At 41.5% G+C, this 24,352-nt stretch overlaps 1 protein-coding gene across 1 annotated transcript in view; it reads left to right on the plus strand.

Annotated features, from left to right (window-relative positions):
* Window positions 1-24,109, plus strand: part of LOC134806906 (cytoplasmic dynein 2 heavy chain 1) — a 113,419-nt gene extending 89,310 nt beyond the window's left edge. Inside the window, exons 61-78 of the mRNA XM_063780329.1 lie at window positions 8,888-8,997; window positions 9,694-9,837; window positions 10,144-10,287; window positions 13,569-13,718; window positions 14,533-14,652; window positions 14,922-15,114; window positions 15,934-16,061; window positions 16,428-16,565; window positions 16,864-16,962; window positions 18,000-18,144; window positions 18,985-19,241; window positions 19,471-19,594; window positions 20,644-20,771; window positions 21,130-21,258; window positions 21,796-21,925; window positions 22,248-22,370; window positions 22,827-23,017; window positions 23,886-24,109. Of these exons, the coding sequence (XP_063636399.1) occupies window positions 8,888-8,997; window positions 9,694-9,837; window positions 10,144-10,287; window positions 13,569-13,718; window positions 14,533-14,652; window positions 14,922-15,114; window positions 15,934-16,061; window positions 16,428-16,565; window positions 16,864-16,962; window positions 18,000-18,144; window positions 18,985-19,241; window positions 19,471-19,594; window positions 20,644-20,771; window positions 21,130-21,258; window positions 21,796-21,925; window positions 22,248-22,370; window positions 22,827-23,017; window positions 23,886-24,047 (2,615 nt within the window). The 3' untranslated portion in view covers window positions 24,048-24,109. The remainder of the gene's footprint in view (window positions 1-8,887; window positions 8,998-9,693; window positions 9,838-10,143; window positions 10,288-13,568; window positions 13,719-14,532; window positions 14,653-14,921; window positions 15,115-15,933; window positions 16,062-16,427; window positions 16,566-16,863; window positions 16,963-17,999; window positions 18,145-18,984; window positions 19,242-19,470; window positions 19,595-20,643; window positions 20,772-21,129; window positions 21,259-21,795; window positions 21,926-22,247; window positions 22,371-22,826; window positions 23,018-23,885) is intronic.
* Window positions 24,110-24,352: the final 243 nt, after the last annotated feature.

A 24,352-nucleotide genomic window follows, 5' to 3' on the forward strand; every position in this document is an offset into this window, starting at 1 on the left:
TTCACTCATTGCTGGTGTCCTACTTTATTACCTGCATATAAAATAAGTTTCACCTGATTATCCACCTGGTTTCTTGAACCTCATAGTCGCCTCCAAACCTCCCCTTATAGCGACCCCATTCCTCACACTAAGTTTACCATAAGTTCATATTAGCCATCAACAATTCCCTCGGATCACTGTTCACTCTGAATACTGATATACGTTAGTCACAATTTACATGAGGCACATCATTAATCTAATAACACCATAAGAAAGCCGTTGAATTGATCCCCAAAGCAAAATTCTCCCTCCGTATCTGTTCGCACATAACCTCCCTCTCTTACTATCGTTCGGCGTCTACCCTCTTGTCTTGTCCTAAAAAATCACAATAACCTAGAAGCGGTTATTTAACTTAAACATGACTGCGAGCGCCATCTACTCCATGACGCTGGCAACTATTAGCCGGTTCGCATGTTCGCGACACTCCCGCCCCGCAGGAAAATGCTAATCTTTTAATTGAAATTAGATGTCCATAGGCAAACATGTAAATAAATTAACAATTAGATGATAAGAACACTAATGTGAATAATAATGTATTTGAGCTGTTCATCCTCTGAATGCCTCTCTCGGCTTTGGCGCTGTGAATCGGCATGACCTGAGATTTCGTACCATTTCTGATGATGTCGTAGAAATGTGCTGTGGCACACCGTTTCTGAGACTGATCTGATTGTTCATCTGTATTTGTGCTGAGCTGATAAAGAACAGGATCCTGAGACTGGTCTGAGCATTCATCAATGTTTGTGCTGAGCTGATTAATAATATGATCTTGGGACTGATCTGAGCATTCATTGATATCTGTGCTAAACTAACTGATCTCTGATTTGAGAATGAAAGCAGTATCCTGAGATTGGTGCGAGCGACTGAGCGTTTATCGGTGTCTGAGCTGAGCTGAGCTGAGTAGGATCACGGCTGCGATTTGTCATCTCTGGTCCGTTACTTATCTCTCTGTCTACCTATATCTATGTCTATGTGTGGTATTTCCCACAATCTCGCGCGTTCGGTCCCAAATTGCTCCGAGCAGTCCTTAATTACAACGTGGCAGCACCGATTTGATATCAAACATCGGTGTTGTTAGACAGTGAGAACTCAATTCGCGCTATATTTTATCTATGACTACCATCTGTGATGTTCTGATGTTATATGCTGCTTTGCTCTTATGATATCGTTAATAACTTGTTTCACTACTTCAAGGGTCAGAACTTCTACTACAGCAGACGTATACATGATGACCAGCATAATTTGCGTAATTAAACAACTGTAACTTTATTAAACACCGCGGCGACCGCGCGATCGAACCATAGTTATTACACAGACAAAAGCGACCGTCTTATCCAAACGTGACGTGTATATGTAACCTAAGTTCCCACTTCTCTTTACTTATTACTACTGGCAGTAAGCTACTATGTGAAGTATTTTAATCTACTTGCTTATTCATTAAACCTACTGCTGACATATCCATCTCTTCGTGTATCTACTTCATGTCCGGCAGCCCTCCCCAGCCAAGGAAGAATTACGCTATTCTCATTTAATCACAAATCAACATGTAAAAGAAAGAACGTATCTACAACTCAAGAGAACCACATTATTTTTTATTTTCTTAAGCTAAGCTAAGGATATTTAACAGACTTGTCAAATCAGGCACTTATTTCGAGTCAAGTCGCCTTTTCTTGTAGTTCATTCTGATTTATTAAATAGATATTGTGCCAAAAATTACTGCAGTTTTTATTTTTCTAATCATTTTCTGATGCTGGTGTGAAATAATCTAGTTTAAAAAGGTTGGGACAGTCGTGTCAGCCTCTCTATTAGGTATGAAAGCCATCAATGCATTTAACCTGAGCTACACTCAAATAATATAAACTGAGCACTTTATTTTCATCTTGGTTAGTTACAAAACCTGTCAACAACTATTTTTTACTGCGTTACATTTACGTTACCGTGGACCTAAATATACCTAACCTAACCTATATATATATATATCATGCTAAGGATCGTAGAAACATCATAGCAAACTGTACCTACCGAGGTACCGATTCATTACGACTTTACATGACTATTCTTTAATTAATGTAACCGATCAGATCTTCAAGTGTAATAATCGCCCGCTTCCCGTACTACGGTATTTTCACTGCTGTGTCTATCAAATTGACCCACTAAGTTTCCTTTATTCACGAATTTTCACTTCACAGCTTTGATAACCATGAGAGACATTGAAGGGTACTCACTCAGTACTCTCAGTAGCAAATACTCAATGTGTGGCAATTAATAGAGAATACAGTGGGCACGGCGTCTGTATACTCTTTAAAGGCTTTCGCAAAGACTTTTGATTTCCTTAACTGGAGTAAAATGTCAGGGTTATGAGCGAAATGGGGATAACACGCCGAGTTATCTTTTTAAAGTTGACCAAGGAGTGCAACTGTTTACTAACATCGGTGAATACATAATGAGTATTGGAAGGCTGTTAGGGTGGTGTCTGAGTTGGTATGAGACTGCGTCCATAAAAGCCGATTCCCACCGGCTTGCCTGTTTTTGGACGTTTGAGCAGAGTTGTAAAGGAAATATGTAAGCCAATTAGCCCCGGCTTGCCTATGGATATGTTTGACGCGCCGCCACTGGTTGATAGCCAACTTATCAATAACCTCAGTTTTGCAAATGACATGACTATAATTAGATTAAGTGTCTGTGGAAAATAACTTGCGGTTCTGTTTCTAAAATTGAGCATGTCAGATATGAGTCCATAACTCCATACTCAGGATTCAGACCAGATTCATACCCCAGGATTAAAAGAAATAAGACGAAGTTGATGCATGTCGATCTACCTGGTAAAATGAAGAGTACCAATACATTGCACGATCTAGAGGCAAGTTGTTGGTTTACTTGGGATCTTAAATAAGCGACGATGGCGTTTTCGACCAAAGGGTGGTCAGAAGAGATCAGATAGCCAAAGCTGCGGTGAAACGACTTTCCAGGGTATGCATATGGGAGAACATACAACCAGTATCACACTAATGCGGACGCCTTGTTTTCTCGATCTTTCTGTACATGTCCAAACCTAGACCATTAAAACTGAAACCCATCATAGGACAGATGCATTTGAGAGGTGGTGCTGGCGAAGAATGCTTGAACGCAGTAGGTGAAATTGCATCAAGTCTCGACGAACTCAACATCAAACCGAGGTTATCCACTATTTGTACTCACCGCGCACGTACTTTCTTCTGCTATCGAGGCAGAAGAGGATCCTATAGTCTGGAGAAGCTCATAATCACTGGCCACATGGCAAGGAAGCGTAGGGATAGGCATGGACGTATGGCCACACGGTGGGCGAACAGAAAAAATATTAAAGACAAAGCCACATTACAGGCTAGCATATCTAGGTACTGCAGATGGTGAACACTGGTGAAGAACCACACAGGACAGGTGTCTAACTGTCCACTGTGACCCAAGAGACACGATAGGGACACGAATAAAACTGATAACTCTGTCTTGTGACTATTGCTCCTGTAGTACTTAGTCGTACATAAAACAAATACCATGTCCTTAACACTACGATATTTCACAGCAATATTAAAATTAATGAAGAAAGATACATATAGAACTTCATTATATGACATCTGATTCTAATTGTGATTCTGATTCTTGTGTAGCTCCAGCCTCCAGCCTGCATTTTATATCTCAATATTCTGATTAAATCTGATAATCAAGTTAACAGTTGAGGCCACGATCATATACCAATAATTATTTGGCTCATGATTGATCTCTTCCTTTTACTATAACATAAAAAGTTTAATACTTAATTGAAGTTACCTATCACCCTTTCCTTCCTTCTTCACAGGTTTAAATCAACACATTTTATGTTAGAAATAATGTTCACTCGCATCACAATGTCTGTTGTGATAGACGACAGACAACTCTACGTGCCAAAGGTATGCTTTTACCGAGTTTTCAATAACAGGCATTATAACTACATAATATTACAAACACCTAATGTTGGTACACACTGTATTATCCATACTATTTTATTAACATCTGAGCAAAATCTGTGTTGACAGACGAGATAAAATAATTAGCCGATACGCTGTTGAGCCTGGAATAAATACTATATGATATAAAAGACTAATTTCTAGCCTAGTGTTAAAAATAAAAAAATATTAATTATTATTAATGTTTCGTCTAGACCATCTAGTATTATTACAGTTTACCACACAACATCTATCGTGGCCCATTTTTATTGTAAATATGATTTTTAAGGCAAAAAGAAACGTGAACAAAATAACTGAAAAGTATGTGAATTGACAGAAACACTGCTTGCTAACTTGTCATATTGTCATTTAGCCACATCAAGCGCTGAGTTTGTTTCGGCTCCCCCCACCACTTGCCTTGCACGCAGCGAATACCTACTATTCCTTTTCGTTACCTAGACATAGGTAATATACTCTGTAACAAATGCTCATGTGTCTTTGTCATTATGCCATTATTTAATTTCAGAACTACTTGCACAGAGTGGTATAATGACTACTATCATAGTTAAAAATACGTTATCACATTTATTTAAATAACCGAATACTTGAGAATTTCTCTTATTCAGAAACCTATCCACCATGGTCTTACTACCGTCTCTATAATTATTATGAATATGTAGGTTCGTATTCTTTAGTATTTAGTATCTCGATTGGGTAGGCGATATCAATTAATATGTGTTGCTTGATTCCAATTCATTTAACAAAATCAAATTAGTTATGCATGGCTAATGGCTATTCTTTAAATTATCTACCACTCCCTTATCCATTTCTGTTCGAGTAAAAGTAAAGTATGTACTATGTACTTAGAAGTATCTAAATCAGTTAGCAGATAATAGAAACCACTAGCCCATTCAATCAGTATGACTTTCACTGGGAGTCTTTTCAATAATAACTTATTTTAGCATTTTTAACACTTTAGGTTTGGGTCATCGTATGTACATACATACACAATTCAGAAGTTTAGTTAATCTTTATCTAATCACTAATCTATGGACTTTCCACACTAAGAATCAATGGTTCAGTAATAATAGGAAGTCATTATACCTTAGGGTATTGCTTAAGTGCAAACATATTAGTGGTGGCTTATACTAAACAGTTTTGCCTTTGTCCTTTACATATCCAAGTTGATATTTACTGATTCTCTGATAACAATCTATATTGAAATGTTAATTGGGAATAAATTAAGATACTATGCTTTATTACATCAACAGACAAGTCTTTGGAACCTTAATGTAACGCTGATTAAACGCAATCCATAAAGTAAGTGAATATTGTTTAAATTAATTCGGTAGTTTTTTATTCGTTTACAAACATTTTACCCGTTTATTCTTTCAGAACAGAAATATCATGCATGCCAATTGAGTATGTTACTATTGTTAAATCTAGCGAGCCCCATTTTTGGCCGTTTGCTGGTACCATTAGAATGGCTGAGTGATTCTGATTGAGTTCCAATGATGTTCCTGGTCCTTTGAGTTTGAGTAGTATGTACCTACATTGTACATATGACGTCAAGTTGTAATCTGATTTCAAGTGCCTCCTGCATTTTCATTCAGGCACATTACAACTAAATTGTACCGACTTCCAAGAAACCAATCCGTTACAATTCCTTACGATTGTAACAACAAACAACGATGAGGCAAGAAATTCCATATTAACATCTCTTATGATATGAGTGGTTCTAGTCCTTCAAACGTGGTGAGTGTTAAATTCGAGTTTTTAATTAAACTCAATGGTTCTGATTAAAGCCCAGTGAAAATATGGATCCGCAAAACATACCATTATAATAGCCTGGTTTGTTTGTCTGGAAGATATCAATCTTTTAGCGATAAGACCGCCCGTTGTGCACCATAGTATAAGTGATATGTGTTAAGTTCCTTTACATATTGGTGAGCAATAAAGAATATTGTGTTGTTGTAAAAATATTGATCATATAAGTATAAGGCTAATACGTTAAACATGATACATTCGTTTCATGAAAAGATACGCAGTATAAATTGTTGTCATTTCACCACACTTGCGCTCACGACTAGTAATCATGGCTGAGCTGATAATTTGTGATGAAGCGGGTATTCTGCAAGCAATGCATCTTCTAGAAAAGCATGCAATCCAGTAATAATTAACTTGGCGTGGAACTTCATAATCACAAAATAATGTTTACCACCAATTTAACGAAATACCGATGTAATAGAATATATACAAAATCGGAGGTCAGACCTAAACTGGTTTGTAAGCAACAACAGTTGGTAAGCCATAAGTAATATCAACTACCCGCATTAAAAATAAACTTTCAATTTGGTACTAAAACTATTCGGCCACACAGAACAATGAATGTGAGATTATGATTCTTATTATTTTAATATTAAGATCTTAACTCATGCAACGTTACAAACAAAATTGCAAAGGCATGGATGCCAAAAAATTCGCATATAATTATTTTAACAGATCTAATCATTTATGCGATTTCATTTATGTCTTACATTTAATTAAATTACGAAAAATGACATAATCGTCACTTAAGAACCCAATTTAAAAACAAATATAATTAGTAATGTTAAATTGTTGATCAACTGCATAATTTGAATCTTCTAGCTCAGGTGATAAAGTCGCTGTTTGAAAGGATCCATTCTGGTTCACAAATCGACCAGCAAATTTTAATTCAAAATATATTTATATAGACCGTGATTACCTTTCCCTTAACCGTGAATCGTTCAAGACTGTTATTTTTCAAAATGTCGTAAATTTTTATTAGTGCATGATTTTATCAAAGATTGGTCAGGTAACTAAAACTAAACAAGTAAAGCAACTTGTCAACTACATCATCAAACATAATAAATATCAAAATGAAACCATGTTCTTGTGAACATAATCATAACATACACCCAAATATAGATTATATATAAACCTCCTGTTCAACTTAAACTTGTTAGGCATGAGCAGGTATGGTAACGGTACCAATCATATGATATTTAAGAGAACAATAAGATTATTCACAACTTTGAGAAAAAATCTAGTTACTTTTATCAAATATTGCCATTGGAGCTTCTTCACCTTTTCTTTGATACATGACATATATATATTTCAGTTCAGGATTATTGCTGATAAGTGTAAATTTCTACTGCTTAGGGCGTTAAAACTTGAGTTGAATGTCCGTTTCGTCACCCACGTTTTTAGACATGTTTAATGAAAAATGTACGTAATGATTGGTTTCAACGTAATGAAATCTGAGACTTGAGCAGTTCCATGGCTCTTGTTGAAGGTAGTCTTACCAAGTTAGTGTTTAAAAACTGATTATAAACACCTCTCTGATAGAATTTATAGTAAACATACCCATATTGTGCTATCTTTTCTGATGTGACAATCTTAGCCACTCTCTCATTCTTATAACATAGAAATGTTGGAATCCTGAGCGTTGCGAGGGTTTCAAGGCACGTGGGTTAAAAACAAACTTTGCTGCCCTGGTGACACAAACATTTGTATCACATCAACCAGTGACAAATACTGGCTGTAAAACGTTAAATATATAACATATGCTTTCAAATATTTTTATCATTCAAAACCATCACTTGAAATTCCATTCTACTGCTTAACATGAGGAATCAACTCCAAATTTGCACTCTATAGGACTGATTGATTAACACACTGCTTTCAAAGATTAAAGCGAGCTTTTTAGTATTTTGTATTCCAAGTAGAATTTTTTGAAACAATTAATTTGTATTTATATAATTTACCAAGGAAATTTTTGTATTTAGATAGGTACCTATTTTTTATAAACTATATATATATATATACTGACATTTGCAATCTCTTGTATATCAAAGAGCAAGAATGTTCAATAAAATGTAGGCACTTAATTGCATATGTGCTCCGGTGAACCACTAACATATTCGCCTGCTTAACGCCTTTTTGCAAGAATAGGATTACATAAATGTGGGCTTCATTTCATGCCTGAAATAAAACATTAAATTGAACTGAACAAACCAAAAAATGTAACTCTTTAGTTGTACGTGCATATATAAATTGACTTTTCATATGTTACTTTTGATGATGATTACAGTGCATGTGCATAAAATCCCAGCATCTCCACCATGTCGTCAAGCTCACCATACTTGTTAACCTATCGAATGAGATGATGCCTTTACTGATACTGGTTAGCGATATGTAATCATACTACATACCTATATGAGGCCTGGATGTTAGTGAGATGACGATTCACTCATTGCTGGTGTCCTACTTTATTACCTGCATATAAAATAAGTTTCACCTGATTATCCACCTGGTTTCTTGAACCTCATAGTCGCCTCCAAACCTCCCCTTATAGCGACCCCATTCCTCACACTAAGTTTACCATAAGTTCATATTAGCCATCAACAATTCCCTCGGATCACTGTTCACTCTGAATACTGATATACGTTAGTCACAATTTACATGAGGCACATCATTAATCTAATAACACCATAAGAAAGCCGTTGAATTGATCCCCAAAGCAAAATTCTCCCTCCGTATCTGTTCGCACATAACCTCCCTCTCTTACTATCGTTCGGCGTCTACCCTCTTGTCTTGTCCTAAAAAATCACAATAACCTAGAAGCGGTTATTTAACTTAAACATGACTGCGAGCGCCATCTACTCCATGACGCTGGCAACTATTAGCCGGTTCGCATGTTCGCGACAAACATTTAGCGCCATTCATAGAATGGAAGTTGAATAATTTTAACCTGAGGCGCCGAACAAAATGGATGGAACTTGGAAAATTACCGGTACACCAGATTGACTTGCTAAAATAATATATCAATACCTACTTATAAATTGGTTATCATAAACGTTTCATTTCAGATCAACTCGTTAATTACGCACTACAACAGCAAAACCCTGAGATCAATGAAAAAATTAAGGAAATAAAGTTAAAGAAAGCTATCATGCAAAAACAACAACATGAACTGCAGGTAATGAACAATCAACATAAAAAACTCTATTAGCATTTATACCAGAGTAAATTTATGTATAGATTAATTAATCTTCATTTATATTAATAGGGAATGAGTTCGCATATAGTTTACACGACTGTACTTGTGCTGTGGTAAAACGGTCAGTTTTTAGGGTTCCGTACCCAAAGGGTAAAACGGGACCCTATTACTAAGACTTCGCTGTCCGTCCGTCCGTCCGTCCGTCCGTCTGTCACCAGGCTGTATCTCACGAACCGTGATAGCTAGACAGTTGAAATTTTCACAGATGATGTATTTCTGTTGCCGCTATAACAACAAATACTAAAAACAGAATAAAATAAAGATTTAAATGGGGCTCCCATACAACAAACGTGATTTTTGACCAAAGTTAAGCAACGTCGGGAGTGGTCAGTACTTGGATGGGTGACCGTTTTTTTTTTTGCTTTTTTTTTTTCGTTTTTTTTTTGCATTATGGTACGGAACCCTTCGTGCGCGAGTCCGACTCGCACTTGCCCGGTTTTTTTATTTAACTCATCGATAGATGGAGGCCTCTCTTACTACCAATCAACTTCGCTTTTTAGCGATACGACCTCCTGTTATTAACCTCTACTTGTGTTATTGTTCTCTACTTAGTACTTATATTTTAACTTAACTTAATCGTATTACAACATGTTCAGTGCCTTTTTGGAATTTCAGGAGAACCTTTTGAAGGATTTATCAGCAAATGGCGACATCCTTCACGACGCTAACCTGCTCGCTTCGCTCAACAAAACTCGCGCTACCAGCGCCACCATCGCCGAGGCGCTCGAGGCAGCTCGCGCCATCGAGGAAGAAACCCATGTGGGAGACCTTGATACCGTGTTCATACCTATATCAGGAAAATGTTCTAAATGATCTGTCCTTGAGATCATCGACGATATAATTCAACAAGACCTTAATTCCAATACTAGGAGAACCCTTCTAAATTATTTTCCAGTCATCGACGTAGCATAGTGCTATGCCATCTTCTAGTCTTTCCTCGACAAAGCTCAACCCTAAACGAGGCGCTCAAGGTGACGAGGCAGCCTTCTTCATATATCAGGAGTAGCTTCCAAATGTACTAGTACTTGTTAGTTAAGGAAATTTACAAAATTATCTTTTTTCCAGGTCGCTAGCCGCGCATTTGCGCCGTCCGCTTCGCGCGCGGCTAACGTGGCGTTGGCGGTGAAGGAGCTGGCCGCTCGGAGGCCGCTGCTGGCGCTGCACGTGGACGCCGTGCTACAGCTGTACGGCGCCGCGCTGGGGCGGGGGGTGAGTACTATAGGGGTAGCACAGGCGGCCCCTGTTAACGGGATGCCCCAAATAGTAGATTGTACAACAAGGGCATAAAGTGACCCACTTTTACCCGAGGCAATTTTTTAGCCAAAATAGTGCACGGCGGGGCACGCCGATCGGGAGAGCGCCGGTCGGGGGCGCGCCGGCAGGGCTGGCAGTTTGTATGGCAGAATTTGGACTTTATTGCTAAGTCAATAAGGGTCGTAATAGATGATTTTACTTTATGCTCTAGAGCATAAAATGCGATTTTATGTCGTCTACGCACGACATAAAGGTGCACTTTTTGAGCATGAGAAGTGAAAAATACATTATTTATTTATTAGGGTTCCGTACCTCAAAAGGAAAAAACGGAACCCTTATAGGCTCATGCGTCTGTCTGTCTGTCTGTCTGTCTGTCTGTCTGTCTGTCTGTCTGTCTGTCTGTCTGTCTGTCTGTCCGTCCGTCCGTCCGTCCGTCCGTCCGTCCGTCCGTCCGTACGTCCGTCCGTCCGTCCGTCCGTCCGTCCGTCCGTCCGTCCGTCCGTCCGTCCGTCCGTCCGTCCGTCCGTCCGTCCGTCCGTCCGTCCGTCCGTCCGTCCGTCCGTCCGTCCGTCCGTCCGTCCGTCTGTCCGTCCGTCCGTCCGTCCGTCCGTCCGTCCGTCCGTCCGTCCGTCCGTCCGTCCGTCTGTCTGTCTGTCTGTCTGTCTGTCTGTCTGTCTGTCTGTCTGTCTGTCTGTCTGTCTGTCCGTCCGTCCGTCCGTCCGTCCGTCCGTCCGTCCGTCCGTCCGTCCGTCCGTCCGTCCGTCCGTCCGTCCGTCCGTCCGTCCGTCCGTCCGTCCGTCCGTCCGTCCGTCCGTCCGTCCGTCCGTCTGTCTGTCTGTCTGTCTGTCTGTCTGTCTGTCTGTCTGTCCGTCTGTCCGTCTGTCCGTCTGTCCGTCTGTCCGTCTGTCCGTCTGTCCGTCTGTCCGTCTGTCCGTCTGTCCGTCTGTCCGTCTGTCCGTCTGTCCGTCTGTCCGTCTGTCCGTCTGTCCGTCTGTCCGTCTGTCCGTCTGTCCGTCTGTCCGTCTGTCCGTCTGTCACAGCCGATTTTCTCCGGAACTACTGGACCAATCAAGTTGAAATTTGGTACACATATGTAAGTTTGTGACCCGAATACGGACATGTAACGTAAACAAATGAATTTTAAACATGGGGGCCACTTTTGGGGGGTAAATGAAAAAAAAAAATTTCAAACTATATCATGTTACATATCAAATGAAAGAGCTTATTGTAAGGATTTCAAATAATTTTTTTTTATAATTTTCGTATCAACAGTTTAGAAGTTATTCAAGAAAATAGGCAAAAAATGACCATTCCCCCCCCTTATCTCCGAAACTACTAGGTCTAAAATTTTGAAAAAAATACATAAAATAGGTCTATACCTATTAGATGACAGGAAAACCTATTAGAAATGTACAGTCAAGCGTGAGTCGGACTTAATTACAGTTTTTAATCCGACCCCTACGGATTTTTTAAAGAGATTTCACTCACGTTTCACATAAAAAATACATTGTTAACAGTGCCGGATTACTTAGAGTAGTAGTTTTCCTAGAGTAATTGGTGATAATTTTCTGATAAGATAATCATTTTAAATATTTAACGGTCTTACCTACTTACGAGTAATTGTAAGGTCAAATTAAAAATAATGTTTAAAAAAATGTTAAATTGAGAGCTAGCTTAAAGTTTTTTGTACTCGTCGACTTTAATGGTTGAATTAATAAAGACTTTGTAACCAATAAGCAAAACAAGCACGTGCTTAGGGCACCACGTTTAGGAGGGGGAACCAAAATGCCAGGTTGAAAAAGGTGAACAAATTTTAAAATTAGGGACAGACACATCGTTTTTACCACACGATTTTTTTTAGCTGTCCAAAAGCTAATTTGCAAAACTAATGGCGCGTAATTCTTTGGGAAACAATCGGTAGCAGTAGAAGAGTCGTGATTACATGCATAGATTCGATTTCAACCCACTCTTTTGCGGTTCGGCGTTAGGTCTTATGCGAGGCCTTCTGCCTTAATTACACTTGGGCGTGGATCCAAATCCAAGCTTTCCTCTTTCGCAGCTAGGCCTACTGCCTTTCTCACACTTCGCCAATTCAATTCCAAGCTCTGCTTTCTTGCATATTTTATGCATGAAAACAACCTCGAATATCGAAGCCTAAGAAATATCGAGCCCTATGCGAAGCTAAGCTGATAGAAAACTGTCCCATCCCTTCTCTGTATGAAATCCTGGATTCGCGCCTGGTTGGGACTAAAAGTAAAATTGCGTTTGTATATCGAAAAATTTTCGCGCTCGCTTCGCTCGCGTTTTTTCAATAACTTTATAAGGTATGATAAAGGTGACATTCGGGTGGCGACTGCAGCAACATTACTCTGTTGCAACGTTACTGCTGCAGTACTGTCAACTTCCGTGATAAAATGATGTGACTGATTTCCATACTAAAAGTAAAAATTTACAACTGTCTATCATATTGCGTTTTTATATCGAAAAATTTCCGCGCTCGCTTCGCTCGCGTTTCTATTACTTTCTAAGCTATGATAAAGGTGACATTCGGGTGGCGACTGCAACAGCATTAGGTACTCTGTTGCAACATTACTGCTGCGGCACTGTCAATTTTCGTGATAAAATGATGTGACTGATTTCCATTCTCAGCTGTAACGCGGCAATGAATTTCTCTCAATTTACCAAAAAATCAATGTAATCTTGATGACCCGAGGGAGAGGGGGCACCTAGAAATCCTTAGGGCATCAACATATCTTAATCCGGCACTGATTGTTAAAAATTGTGTAATATATGGAACCCTTGGAACGCGAGTCCGACTCGCACTTGGCCGGTTTTTTTTATACAAGCTGTCGCCAACTAAGGGTCGGTTGCACCTAACCGTTTATCACAGTCAAATCGTTTGCTAAATTGTATTGTATGAGAAGTTAGTTAGCTCTCTGCTGACTGACATTGATCAGTCCGTCGAATATGGTCGGTACAACTGGCCTTGAGTATACTTATCTTTCAACAATCATCTACTTACTACTCATCTAGGCGTTTCTAACAAACATAAACTCAATGAGGTATCATACTGTTTGTTCCGATGCAATTCCAATGGCCACCTTCAAGCTTCGTTACATTATAAATTTATAAGTAAACCAAATTTGACCCCAATCGAATATCAGCAAGTGGTTCAAATTCCATGATTTGACTCCCATATACTAACATAACATACGTTATGAATTCAAACATTTCAGGATACGAAAACTGTTAACGATGATGAAGTGATCAAATATCTAATGAGAAGAATCGTCGAGCGTGTCCTGTTAAGTTTGCACAAAAGGGATAAATACATTGTTGTACTGCACCTCCTGAGGCAGGTTTATGACCATCTTATACCAGAGAAGGTAATTATTCATTGTCCTTATTTAACTCATTTAATACCGTACTTTTTAATTAAGTTCGAAGTTGCCATTTTCAAGGCCTTGACAAATCCATGGTCTAATAAAACATGGTCTTCTATTCCCAGAGTGACACAGGCCTACGTCACAATAACATTGCCACTTTATTTCAACATAACATGTTACATGGGTACATTATACCTATGGTTAATAAGTTAAAATATTTCTTTATAATTTTATAATTTTCATTTATATGTATTTTATCTTAAATTTTACAATAACACGTCATCTTTAATTATTCGTTAGCAATGTCTTCCGATTCACGGAAGAAATTTCAGACGTTCGGGTAATTCTGTTTACACTACTGGCAACACAGGATAGCGCTGTCACATTTGACAATTCGGATCTAGATAACTTCATGCCCTGACCGTCATCCTTGTCGAACGCGTGTTAATTGTTATTTCCTTCTCGCTCAGTGTCAGCAGTCGCAGTGTTTTCCAAACTTTTCACGTCGTAAGCTTGGTAATTAATGTGTAACTGTGAATTAGTTTTTCAAACGTTTGTCTCGTATAGATAAATAAAGTTTAATTTAATACATTAGATTTGATTTATTTTACTATGTTTCTACATGAATAACTTAAAATTAATGCCGTTAAAATAATTTTCACCGTTGGTTAAAATTCTCCCACATTTTAAAGTTTGAGAACCTGTAAACAGCATGATGACGTAGGCCTGTGTCAGTTAGGTCATTCGCGAATCTCGGAATAGAGTACCAGGCGGAGTATATTATTATACCATGGACAAATCTTTCTTTTTTCAGCTTTGGCAAATGTTCATTGGAAGCAGCGGGTATATCGAAGATCTCACAGTTGTTAATGAAATCAAGAAAATATATCCCTGGATACAAAGTGAATATGTTAATAAAATAGCGCAACTCAAGGTTTGTTCATATGGTTATATCTACTTAAAACTACGTTGTTCGCATATTTCTGTCCCTTGCGGCTCGGCCACGATATTACGCGACTGGCGACGGCGGCAGCGACAACCATAGGTGGGAACGAAAGGTCCGATCGCTGTGTCTCGCTCCAACCTATGGTTATCACTGCCGCCGTCGCAAGTCGCTCAATGTCGTGGCCGAGCCGTTAGTGTGTTGATTATTTTATCCCCTACTTAGCCTTTAAATTAATTGTGGGCTTACTTTTTTTTCAGATGACTAATGAGGAATTATTCAATAAAATGTGTCTAAACGACGAAGCCGTTTGGAAGAAATTTCAGAGCTCGGGAGACGTGGCCGACGTCAGCAAACTGAAGCTCACTGAGTTCGAGGTGGTGTTAGTGGTGGCAGTGCTGAGACCCGAAAGCCTGTATAGAGCCATTGTGACTTTTGTTGACCATTTGCTTGGTAAGTAAAGGAAACAAACTTTTTATGATATGCGTTAAACGACCTTTGTTGTCTAATTGTTGAATTTTTTCATAAGTAGTGAAATTTTTTTCAAAAGTTTAATTAGATTTTTTACAATTGGGTTAACATTTGAAAATGCATCGAGAAGAGCTATTTTAAAACGTCTGGACTGCTGAGGTGGATGTGCGGCGTTGCCAGGCTCGACAGAATCCGTAACGAGTACGTACGAGGAAGCCTGGGCGTGCGCGACATTGCCGATAAAATGCAGGAGAGCAGGCTGCGATGGTATGGTCACGTAAAAAGAAGGCCTTGTGACTACGTAGGAAATTTGGCGCTGCAACTTTCCATCCCAGGTCAAAGATCTAGGGGCAGACCCAGAACAAGATGGAAGGATGTAGTGCTAAAGGACATGAGTGAGTGCAAGCTATCCGAGGACGATGTCGTGGACAGGGCGAAGTGGAGAAGGTTAAGCAGGAAAGCTGACCCCGCCACCATGTGGGATGGATAGCTAGGAAGAGAGAGAGAGGACGAGTATATAGTCGACAAATCTTTGCGTGTAAAACGAATATTTTCAGCCACAATATTTAAAATGTTAATTCTTATCAAACCAAAACAACAAAGTTACTTTATAACGTGTCAGCCAAAGAAGTAGCAGATGAACTCGTAATGGTGAAAGGTCAGAAGTGACGCAATTTTTTTAAATACGTCTGATAAAGCTAAGATGCCTATAATATAGCGGGTAGTGGAACGGCCCCATTTCTAAAATGCTCTCGTAGTAACTCTGCCGTCTATCGCTTATTTAATATGGACGCTCGGCAGGCGCGGGGGTGATGTCGGGCGGCGACGCGGTCCCGCGCGCGGCGCGCTGCGGCGGCGCGCGGCCCGTGCTGCTGCTGGGCGCGCACGCCGCCGACGTGCTCGCCGCGCATGCGCCACACCTCACGCAAGTATGTACTTTTTAGGATTCCGTACCCAATGGGTAAAAACGGGACCCTATTGCTAAGACTCCGCTGTCCGTCTGTCTGTTTGTCACCAGGCAGTATCTCATGAACCGCTAGGGAGTTGAAATTTTCACAGATGATGTACATATTTCTGTTGCCGCAATAACAACAAATATGTACTAAAAACAGAATATAATAAATATTTAATTGGGGCTCCCATGCAACAAACGTGATTTTTTTGTCGTATTTTGCGTAATGGTACGGAAACCTTCGTGCGCGAGTCCGACTCGCACTTGGCCTATTTTTGTTTACAAGCTCATCATGCCCCTCTGCTCTTAACCATCTCTTTATTATGTCGTATTCAATTTGTAGGTCGGCATAGAAGAGGGCCGCGCGGCGTGGGAAGCGGGCGCGGCCGCGGCGCGGAACGGCTGGCTCGCGCTCGTCGTCGGCGCCTCGCCCTTCACGCCCGAGCTGCAGGCCTTCCTTGACGCCCGAGCCGGGGCACCGGTACGATATACACGAGACTTGACTCGAAGGGCCCGCTACCGAAAGTCGGCAATGGCTATTACGTAACGGCTGACACGCAATAAATGTTTTCACGCCAAATAATGTCTTTGTAACTTCTACACCTGAATTTTAAGAGCTCATACTCTGGAAAACCCACTTTGTCAGTAGAAAAAGGCATGTAACATTTTACAAATTTACCGCCCTTTTCTACTGACTGAAATGGCTTGCCAAACTGTAACTTCAAATTTCATGTGCGAATTGATTTATTATACTTAAAACGTTCTTCTGCTTCCGACAGGTTGAAGACTCGAACCCCGACTTTCGTCTATGGATCGTATCTGAGGATCGCGAGATCCCTCCTGTCATAGCCAACGCTTGTGTTAACGTCATTATTGAGGTATGCTCATAGATTTGTACTTAAAGTGGTGGTGGTTGCCAAACTAAATTGAACCTTATCACAATATCAGATAACGTTTAGTTTCATATATAAATAGAAGGTTTACATTTTAAGCACTATACTGCAGCAATAAAAATGAAATAGGATACTTACAATGTCAAACATTTATTGATTAGATATACTAATGTGTAAAAGACAAATTCATGCTTCCAATTTAAATGTAGAGGTTGATGCACGTAGAATGTGTGGATCTCAAAAGTTGACGTTTGACAATTTTAAATGACCATAAAACATTACATCGCTGATTTTTCTAGACTTTACATATTATATTATAGCTATAGGACATTTCATACACAAATTGATTAAGCTCCACGGTAAGCTCAAGAAAGCTTGTGTTGTGGGTACTCGGACAACGATATATATAATATATAAATACTAGGGATGTCCCGACTAGTCGCAACGATATATATAATATATAAATACTAGGGATGTACCGACTAGTCGCCGACTAGTCAGGAAAGCCGACTATCCGGCCTCGTTTGTAGTCGGCGATTAGTCGGCGACTAGTCGGCAAAAATGGCCGATTAGTCCGCACTATATAAGTGACAGAAAAACAGGGCAAAAAGAAATAAACAGCAAATATTTACCTAAGCTTTTCACCTATTTTACCCAAATTCCTATTTGTCTAAAAATGTGGCCGCTTTCTTATGTCTGATTGTCCGGTTATCGTATGAAATATAGCCTTAGGTTTTTTTTTTTTTTTTAGCTTTACCACCTTTTTTGCCTTTAGGTAGATGAATAGCGCGACGATAGGGATAAAACGATTGTTTTTAAGTGCATCTTAGACGAAACTAATGATCTGGCCGACTAATCGGCCATCCGAGCGCCGATTAGTCGGCTAGTCGGCCAAATCAATAGTCGGTACATCACTAATAAATACTTAAATACATAGAAAACAACCATGACTCCGACATCTCATGACATTATCTTATACAATCAATGAATCTTTGGTATTATTGAATGTTTGTTTGGTCCAGGCGCCCGAAGGCGTGAAGCCTAACGTGCTGAGCACGCTGTCGGCCTGGGCGCAATACTCCGGCGACGTGCGCGTGGTGCGCGCGCACGCTTGCCTCGCCCTGCTGCACGCTATTGTCCAGGAGCGCCGAGCTTACATCCCGCAAGGTATACCAGTCACATTACTTACTTACTGCCGTGGCGCAGCGACCCGAAGTGGATCTTGGCCTCTGACACTAAGGAACGCCATGCTTCTCTGTCTAGCGGCGTTTCTGTCCAATCGACGGCACCGAGCTCGTTCAGACCTTTCACGACCTTATCGCTCCAGCGATACCTAGGACGCCCAACCGGTCGTCGACCATCCGGACGGCCCGAGTACGCTGTCCAAACCGCTCGATCTTCACCCATACGGACCACGTGCCCGAGCCATCGGAGTCTTGAGGCTTTTGTTTCTCCTACTATGTTGGGCTCGGCCACCAGATCTTCGATTTCTTGGTTCCTGCGTATCCTCCACGAGCCATCCTCTCCGCGAGTGGGTCCCAGTATCTTCCGGTAGATCCTCCGCTCAGCCACCAGCAGTGCGTATTCCTCTCTTTGTGTTTGTGTCTCTGTGTGTGTGTGTCTTTGTGTTGATGTACGGATGCGAAGCCTGGACCCTAACACAAAGAGTCACATTACTAATAATGTTAAATAAACAATAAACAAAATTTACATGAAAATTATCACCCTCGTCTCCAATATTTCACTTACGTGGGGGCACGTTGCACAATGTACTATTGTTTAGAAAGTTTTATAGTTTTCTGACGAGTGCCGTCGATATAGTAGTATGTCGTTCGACACCCCCTTTTAGGGGGGGGGGGGGGTGGCCTCTTCCGCTTCCCAGCTGCGGAGGCTGTATCTAGTCGCGCCCCACCTTGTCGGTCATTCGCGCGTCGTTTTGGAGACGGCTGGGTGTCAGGGAGTGCCGTCGATAGTAATAAGGTAGTATTTATCTCTGTACGGTCGCAGGCTGGAGTCGGTGGTACGCTTGGGAGTGGGGCGAGGTGCGCGCCTGCACTGGGGTGCTGCGCTCGGGCGGGGCGACGGGCGCGGCGCGGGCGCTGGTGGGCGTGCTGTACGGCGCGCGCGCGGCGGCGGCGGCGGACCGCGCGCTGCTGGCGGCGCTGCTGCGCGCCTGCCTCGCCGAGCCCGCGCTCGCGCACGGCTGGCCCGGGCCCGCGCCCGACCACACGCCGCTGCGGCTGCCCTTCACTACTCAACTACAGGTATTTCCGATTGCTTATCGTGACATAAACTACGCATGTGTGATACGAGGTTGCGCTCTACCTGACTATACCAAGATATACTTTACGCCTCTAATGTATTGAATGTGTTTAAACTAAACGAATCACTTGAGCCGAAACTCGGGAGGTTTACTACCAGTTGAGTCCACAATTGATCACCTGTAGTAAATAAGTACAATGTTCTATAATAACATTATAATGTTTATAACAGGCGTACAGCTCCGCATTCAACGAGTTGCCCGACACAGACTCGCCGCAACTGTTGGGCCTGCCTGCTAACTGCCGGCTGGCCTGGGAGAAGAATGCCGCCGAAGATATCATTGCGGGACTGAAGGGTAATAAGTAATAACACTGTCAAACCATAGAGAAATGTAGTAAAAATAGAGTGCTCACTCCATACATCAGTTTTGGTACCAAAACGACTATTATTTTCGCAGTCGACATCTAACATCGAGGAGCGGAATTATCAGTACTGCTTTTTCTCTATAGTCAAACACATATCTAATCTACAGGCAAATATCGCCTCATATACAAGATGGATCACATAACACAACTAGCGGTAGCCCCGTTCTAATTTAGTATGACAGCGCAACCGCTTATTTTAATCACATCCACTTGTACGACCCTGTACTTGTAGTAATTTAAAAATATCTACAAAACACCGGTAAATTGCGAGTCCGGACCATGCAAAATTCGTATCTTGATACAATACAAAAAAGCCATACAATCAATAGAGCGTATCGTCGCGACACTTACGTCATTTTAACCAGGAGATAAGCTTTTCGGTAAATACTCATTCACTATTGGCTCAAGTGATCATTTTCAAAATAATGTTCCTAGAAAGCATTTATTAAACTTTGTTTTCTCACGCTTTTAGTGACCGGAACGCTCTTCGTAATTAAATCACTTTAATGACTTTTGATATGAGTCATGGGGGTTGTGCACAACTCACACGAGGTGTTTTCGGCTACTTTTTGACCCCCTACTCCCCCTTGGTGATATTTGGTGAGGTTTTTGGCTACCCCCCCACCCCCACATAACCTCACGTGTAATTATCGAAATTTTTCGATCCGACCGGTCAAGGCCACGCGCTCCAAAATTTCATAAAATCGACTCGCTATTTTGAAGTGCGGAGTGAAGATTTATGTTGAACGAAACCGAAAAAAGGTATCTATTCATGTGGTAGGTATTTTTTCTTAGTTTCGTTCACTGTAGAAAAATACACATCAGGTCTTCTTATACCCCCCTCCCCCAACGTGAGCTGTCGTGATTTTTTCGTGACCCCCTATCGAACCTCGCGTGATTTGTGCACAAGCCCATGTTAGGAAATCAAAAGTTTGAAATGAAACAGCAAATAACTAATTTATTTGTATTAATTATTTAGAGCTGAACTCGACTGTGGTAACGAGCCGCCAACGCGGAGATTCTACAGCTCTGAAGAGCCTCCTAGCTCTGTGGAAGAAGCTCATGTCCGGAAACCCTCTCCTCAAGGCAGATTATCAACCGGAACAGGTGATTATAAATTATAATTTACACTTTTCTGTACCATCTAATATCAATCTTATGACAGATCACGTGACTTGCCCAGAGAGTCAAAACTATCCCTTAATAAATATTTTTTTATTAATTATTGATTACCTATAATCTGTAAATTGCTAAATAAGATCGGTATTAATTCTAGCAATATATATCTATTACCTTGCATTCCTGTCGGCTAAAACATAACTATCGGTATTTCAGTACCTGTGTAACTTGTGTGATATGTTTCGCGTCATGCGACTCCTATTTCAATGCACGTACGTAAATCAGTAAATTTCATTACGTTATGGAATTAATATTTGTATGTATTTAAGTGATGTGTACCGATCAGGAGAGCGCCGGCTGGTGGGGCGCCGTGGTGGGCGGCGAGGCGCGCGAGGCGGCGCACGCGGCGCGCGCCCTGCACGCGGCGCTGGGCAAGCTCGCGCGCGCGCACCGTGCGCCTGCCGCACTGCTCAGGGTGGGTACTGCCGCACTCCCACAGACAAGACATCCTCCAGACTGAGCATAGTAGCGCTACCCCCTCTGCCACAAATATACGGTAGTTTTATTCCATTTTCGAGTCAAACTGTCTTTGTGTGACATCCTTGTCTTTGAACGGACCAATCGCGGCACGGGACTCGCTCACCTCGTCCCCCGCACCCCAGTATTTTTGGCAGCGTCGGTTTCATGAAATAATTGCTCTAAACTCCGTCTAGAGGATTCCTAGTCTATGCTTACTCCTAATGCCCCTTTTGTATGGACAGTCAGAAGTAAAACAGGGAGTGACGGACACCTTTTTACTCCGTTAAGGATCGAAAGAGCTCATGAATCTGAGTAAAAATATCAAATAAAAAACAAAATTGAAAAGTAAGTGTAGTCTTCAACTTTAAATTATATGGTCCATTTGCGCCTCTCGTGTTTTATGTTCTTTATTGGTTTTTCATCCCTCGTCAAAGAGATCGTGACATGCGATCTTGTAAGACACGCCTTTTTTACGTAGGTAATTTGTGTACAGACTCCAGAAGAATGGCAGCTGCTGTGGTCGGGCCCGGAGGCGCCGGACGCCTACCTCAAGGAGTTCTGTCACCGCGCGCTCGCGGCCGCGCGCAACGTCGCCCCGCTCGACGACGACTACATGCCTAAAGGTTTCAACTCAATACAATACTTTCAGGAATTCGCTTCGATAGTAAGGCGGTCTTCACATTGGACGCGGTTACTCACGCCGGTACGGTGTGGGAGCGAGACATCGCTATATGCTTGCATAGCGCCGTCTCGTACACACACCGGAACGGCGTGTTAAAAGTGTATCAAGCCCTCAAGGGTGTGGTCTTTGTGTTATGTAGTAAATTTTAAAATCGTTACATTCATTACGAATAAAAGCGTTAAGTATTTAAAAAGTTCTTCCTAATTTGGATATAGGTAACAAGCTTGTATAGAGGTAAATTGAACTGTGTGTGTTTTGAGCAGAGGTGGACCTGCGCTGTTTCCTGCGGCCGGAGCGCGTGCTGTGCGCGGTGCGCGCGCGCGCCGCCTCGCGCCTCCCGCACGCCTCGCACAAGCTCGCGCTACAAGTCATCTGGGATCCCGCCGGTAATTCCTTGTTACATACAAAGGAACTTGTACATACAGTCAGCAGCTGAAGTAGCTAAGCGGGCGAGGTGTTCAAAATGAACTTCACGCGACTTTAATGTCAAGAGAGTAAGAGCGCGTCAAGGTTATTTAAAACACCTCGCTCGCTTAGCAACTTTTGTTGCTGACTATACAAAGGAACTTGAAACTTTTTCTGTATATCCAAAACCCAAAGGTTGTCTGGAAGATATCGCTCTGTAGCGACAGGACTGCCTGATCTTATATCGACTTAAATTAAGTACCTACGGTATTTAAACATGCACCACGCCTTGCAATGTCGATGTCGTTAGGTATGGAGCGGTGACTGCTGTATTGAAACATTGAATCCTTTTGACTATAGCAAGATGTGGGCCGAATATGAAGTATATGCTGAGAGTTTGTTATTTGGAACCGAGTTGAACTGCGTACTTTGAACAGAAGGCGGCGAGGGCGACGGCGACGGCGACGGCGACGGCGACGGCGACGGCGACGCGCCCCCGGCGCTGGGCGTGGCGGGGCTGCGGCTGACGGGCGCGCGCTGGGACGCGGCGGCGCGCGCGCTGCGGGCCTGCGCGCGCGCCGCCGCGCCCAGCCTGCCCGCGCCGCGCCTGCTGCTGCGCCCCGACAACGTGCGTATGCGCACGTGTGGACGTGTAGACCCTCCGCCCTAGCCGTGATGACAATCGTACATCGACAAACACCGAACGAAATGGAAACGTGTATCGGTATGACAGATGCTATAGTTCGTTTTTTTAGCATTACATATAAGGTAAACAATCTTGATGTGTCTTTTAATTAAAAACACGTTTTAAAAATAAGTCACGGCAAATATGTAACAATTATGAATCTAACACGATCATTTATATTATTTTTCTTTCATAAGTAATAGTTACTGATTTTAAAAAAGCGTTTTTCAATTAAAAGATGTCTAGATCGCTTACCTTCTTTCTAATACTAAAATAAAACGAACTATACGAAAAGTCCCGTGACTATTTCCATGCATTATTTAAGTTTCGATTGACGTTTTCTATCAACGATTATCATCTTGGCTAGGCCCCTGATGCGGATGAACTTTAAACACCTTATTATTTACTCTCGAAACAGAATTTGGACTCGGCTCGGAGGCCGACACCTCATGTAGTCAGAAACCTAATGATTAAGGATCGTTTGCAGTTGCATCGCATTGTATTCTAAAGAAAATTTTATAGTTTACTACTGACTAACGCGATATCTATGTATGTTGAATTCGTTGTTTAAATTTGATTTGTTTTGGATTTATGTCAATTTGAATAATGTACCTTTTTAGGTAGGTACATAATAAAATACAGTTTTGAATGTTCACGGTTAGCTTCACTAGACTTATATCGACCGGGATATGGACCGTGATTACCTTTTGTATTGTTTGTTTATTTTATATTATTGGGGACTATGTTTATTTGGAGAAGCGGTCGCCCACTATCGTCTTAACCACACATCTCATTTACCCGTTTTTCACAGGAGTCCGCGTTGGGTTCCGAGACTTCGTTCGAGATCCCCGTGTACAACAACGAAGCGCGCGAGCAAGTGATATTTATGGCCCGGGCACCGCTCCACCACACCTTGTCGCGAGACACCGCGCTGCTGAACGCCGCGGCGCTGTTCGTCGCGCAGGCGGACTAGACTTCACGTCACGTCACCATTACCACTAGGCTAGCTCTAACGTTTGCACTGTTTGATCTATCTTAGGTATATTTAGTTACGATTGATCTCATCTGTACGATTTGACTAGAGTAGCTCTAAGTTTTTCCTTATACAAATAAATAATAGTAAATATCAATCAGTCTTCATTTACTTCAAGGTTTTCATTAAGGGATTTCGGATTCATTAACTTTTTCGTTATGGCATATCCTCGAGTATGACAAATTTAACACATATCAGTGAAATAATAAGGATCAATGTCAAATGGCGTTCTAAAAGTTTTAATC

Source organism: Cydia splendana, chromosome 3 (assembly GCF_910591565.1).
Source record: "Cydia splendana chromosome 3, ilCydSple1.2, whole genome shotgun sequence".
Classification (NCBI taxonomy): Eukaryota; Metazoa; Arthropoda; class Insecta; order Lepidoptera; family Tortricidae; genus Cydia; species Cydia splendana.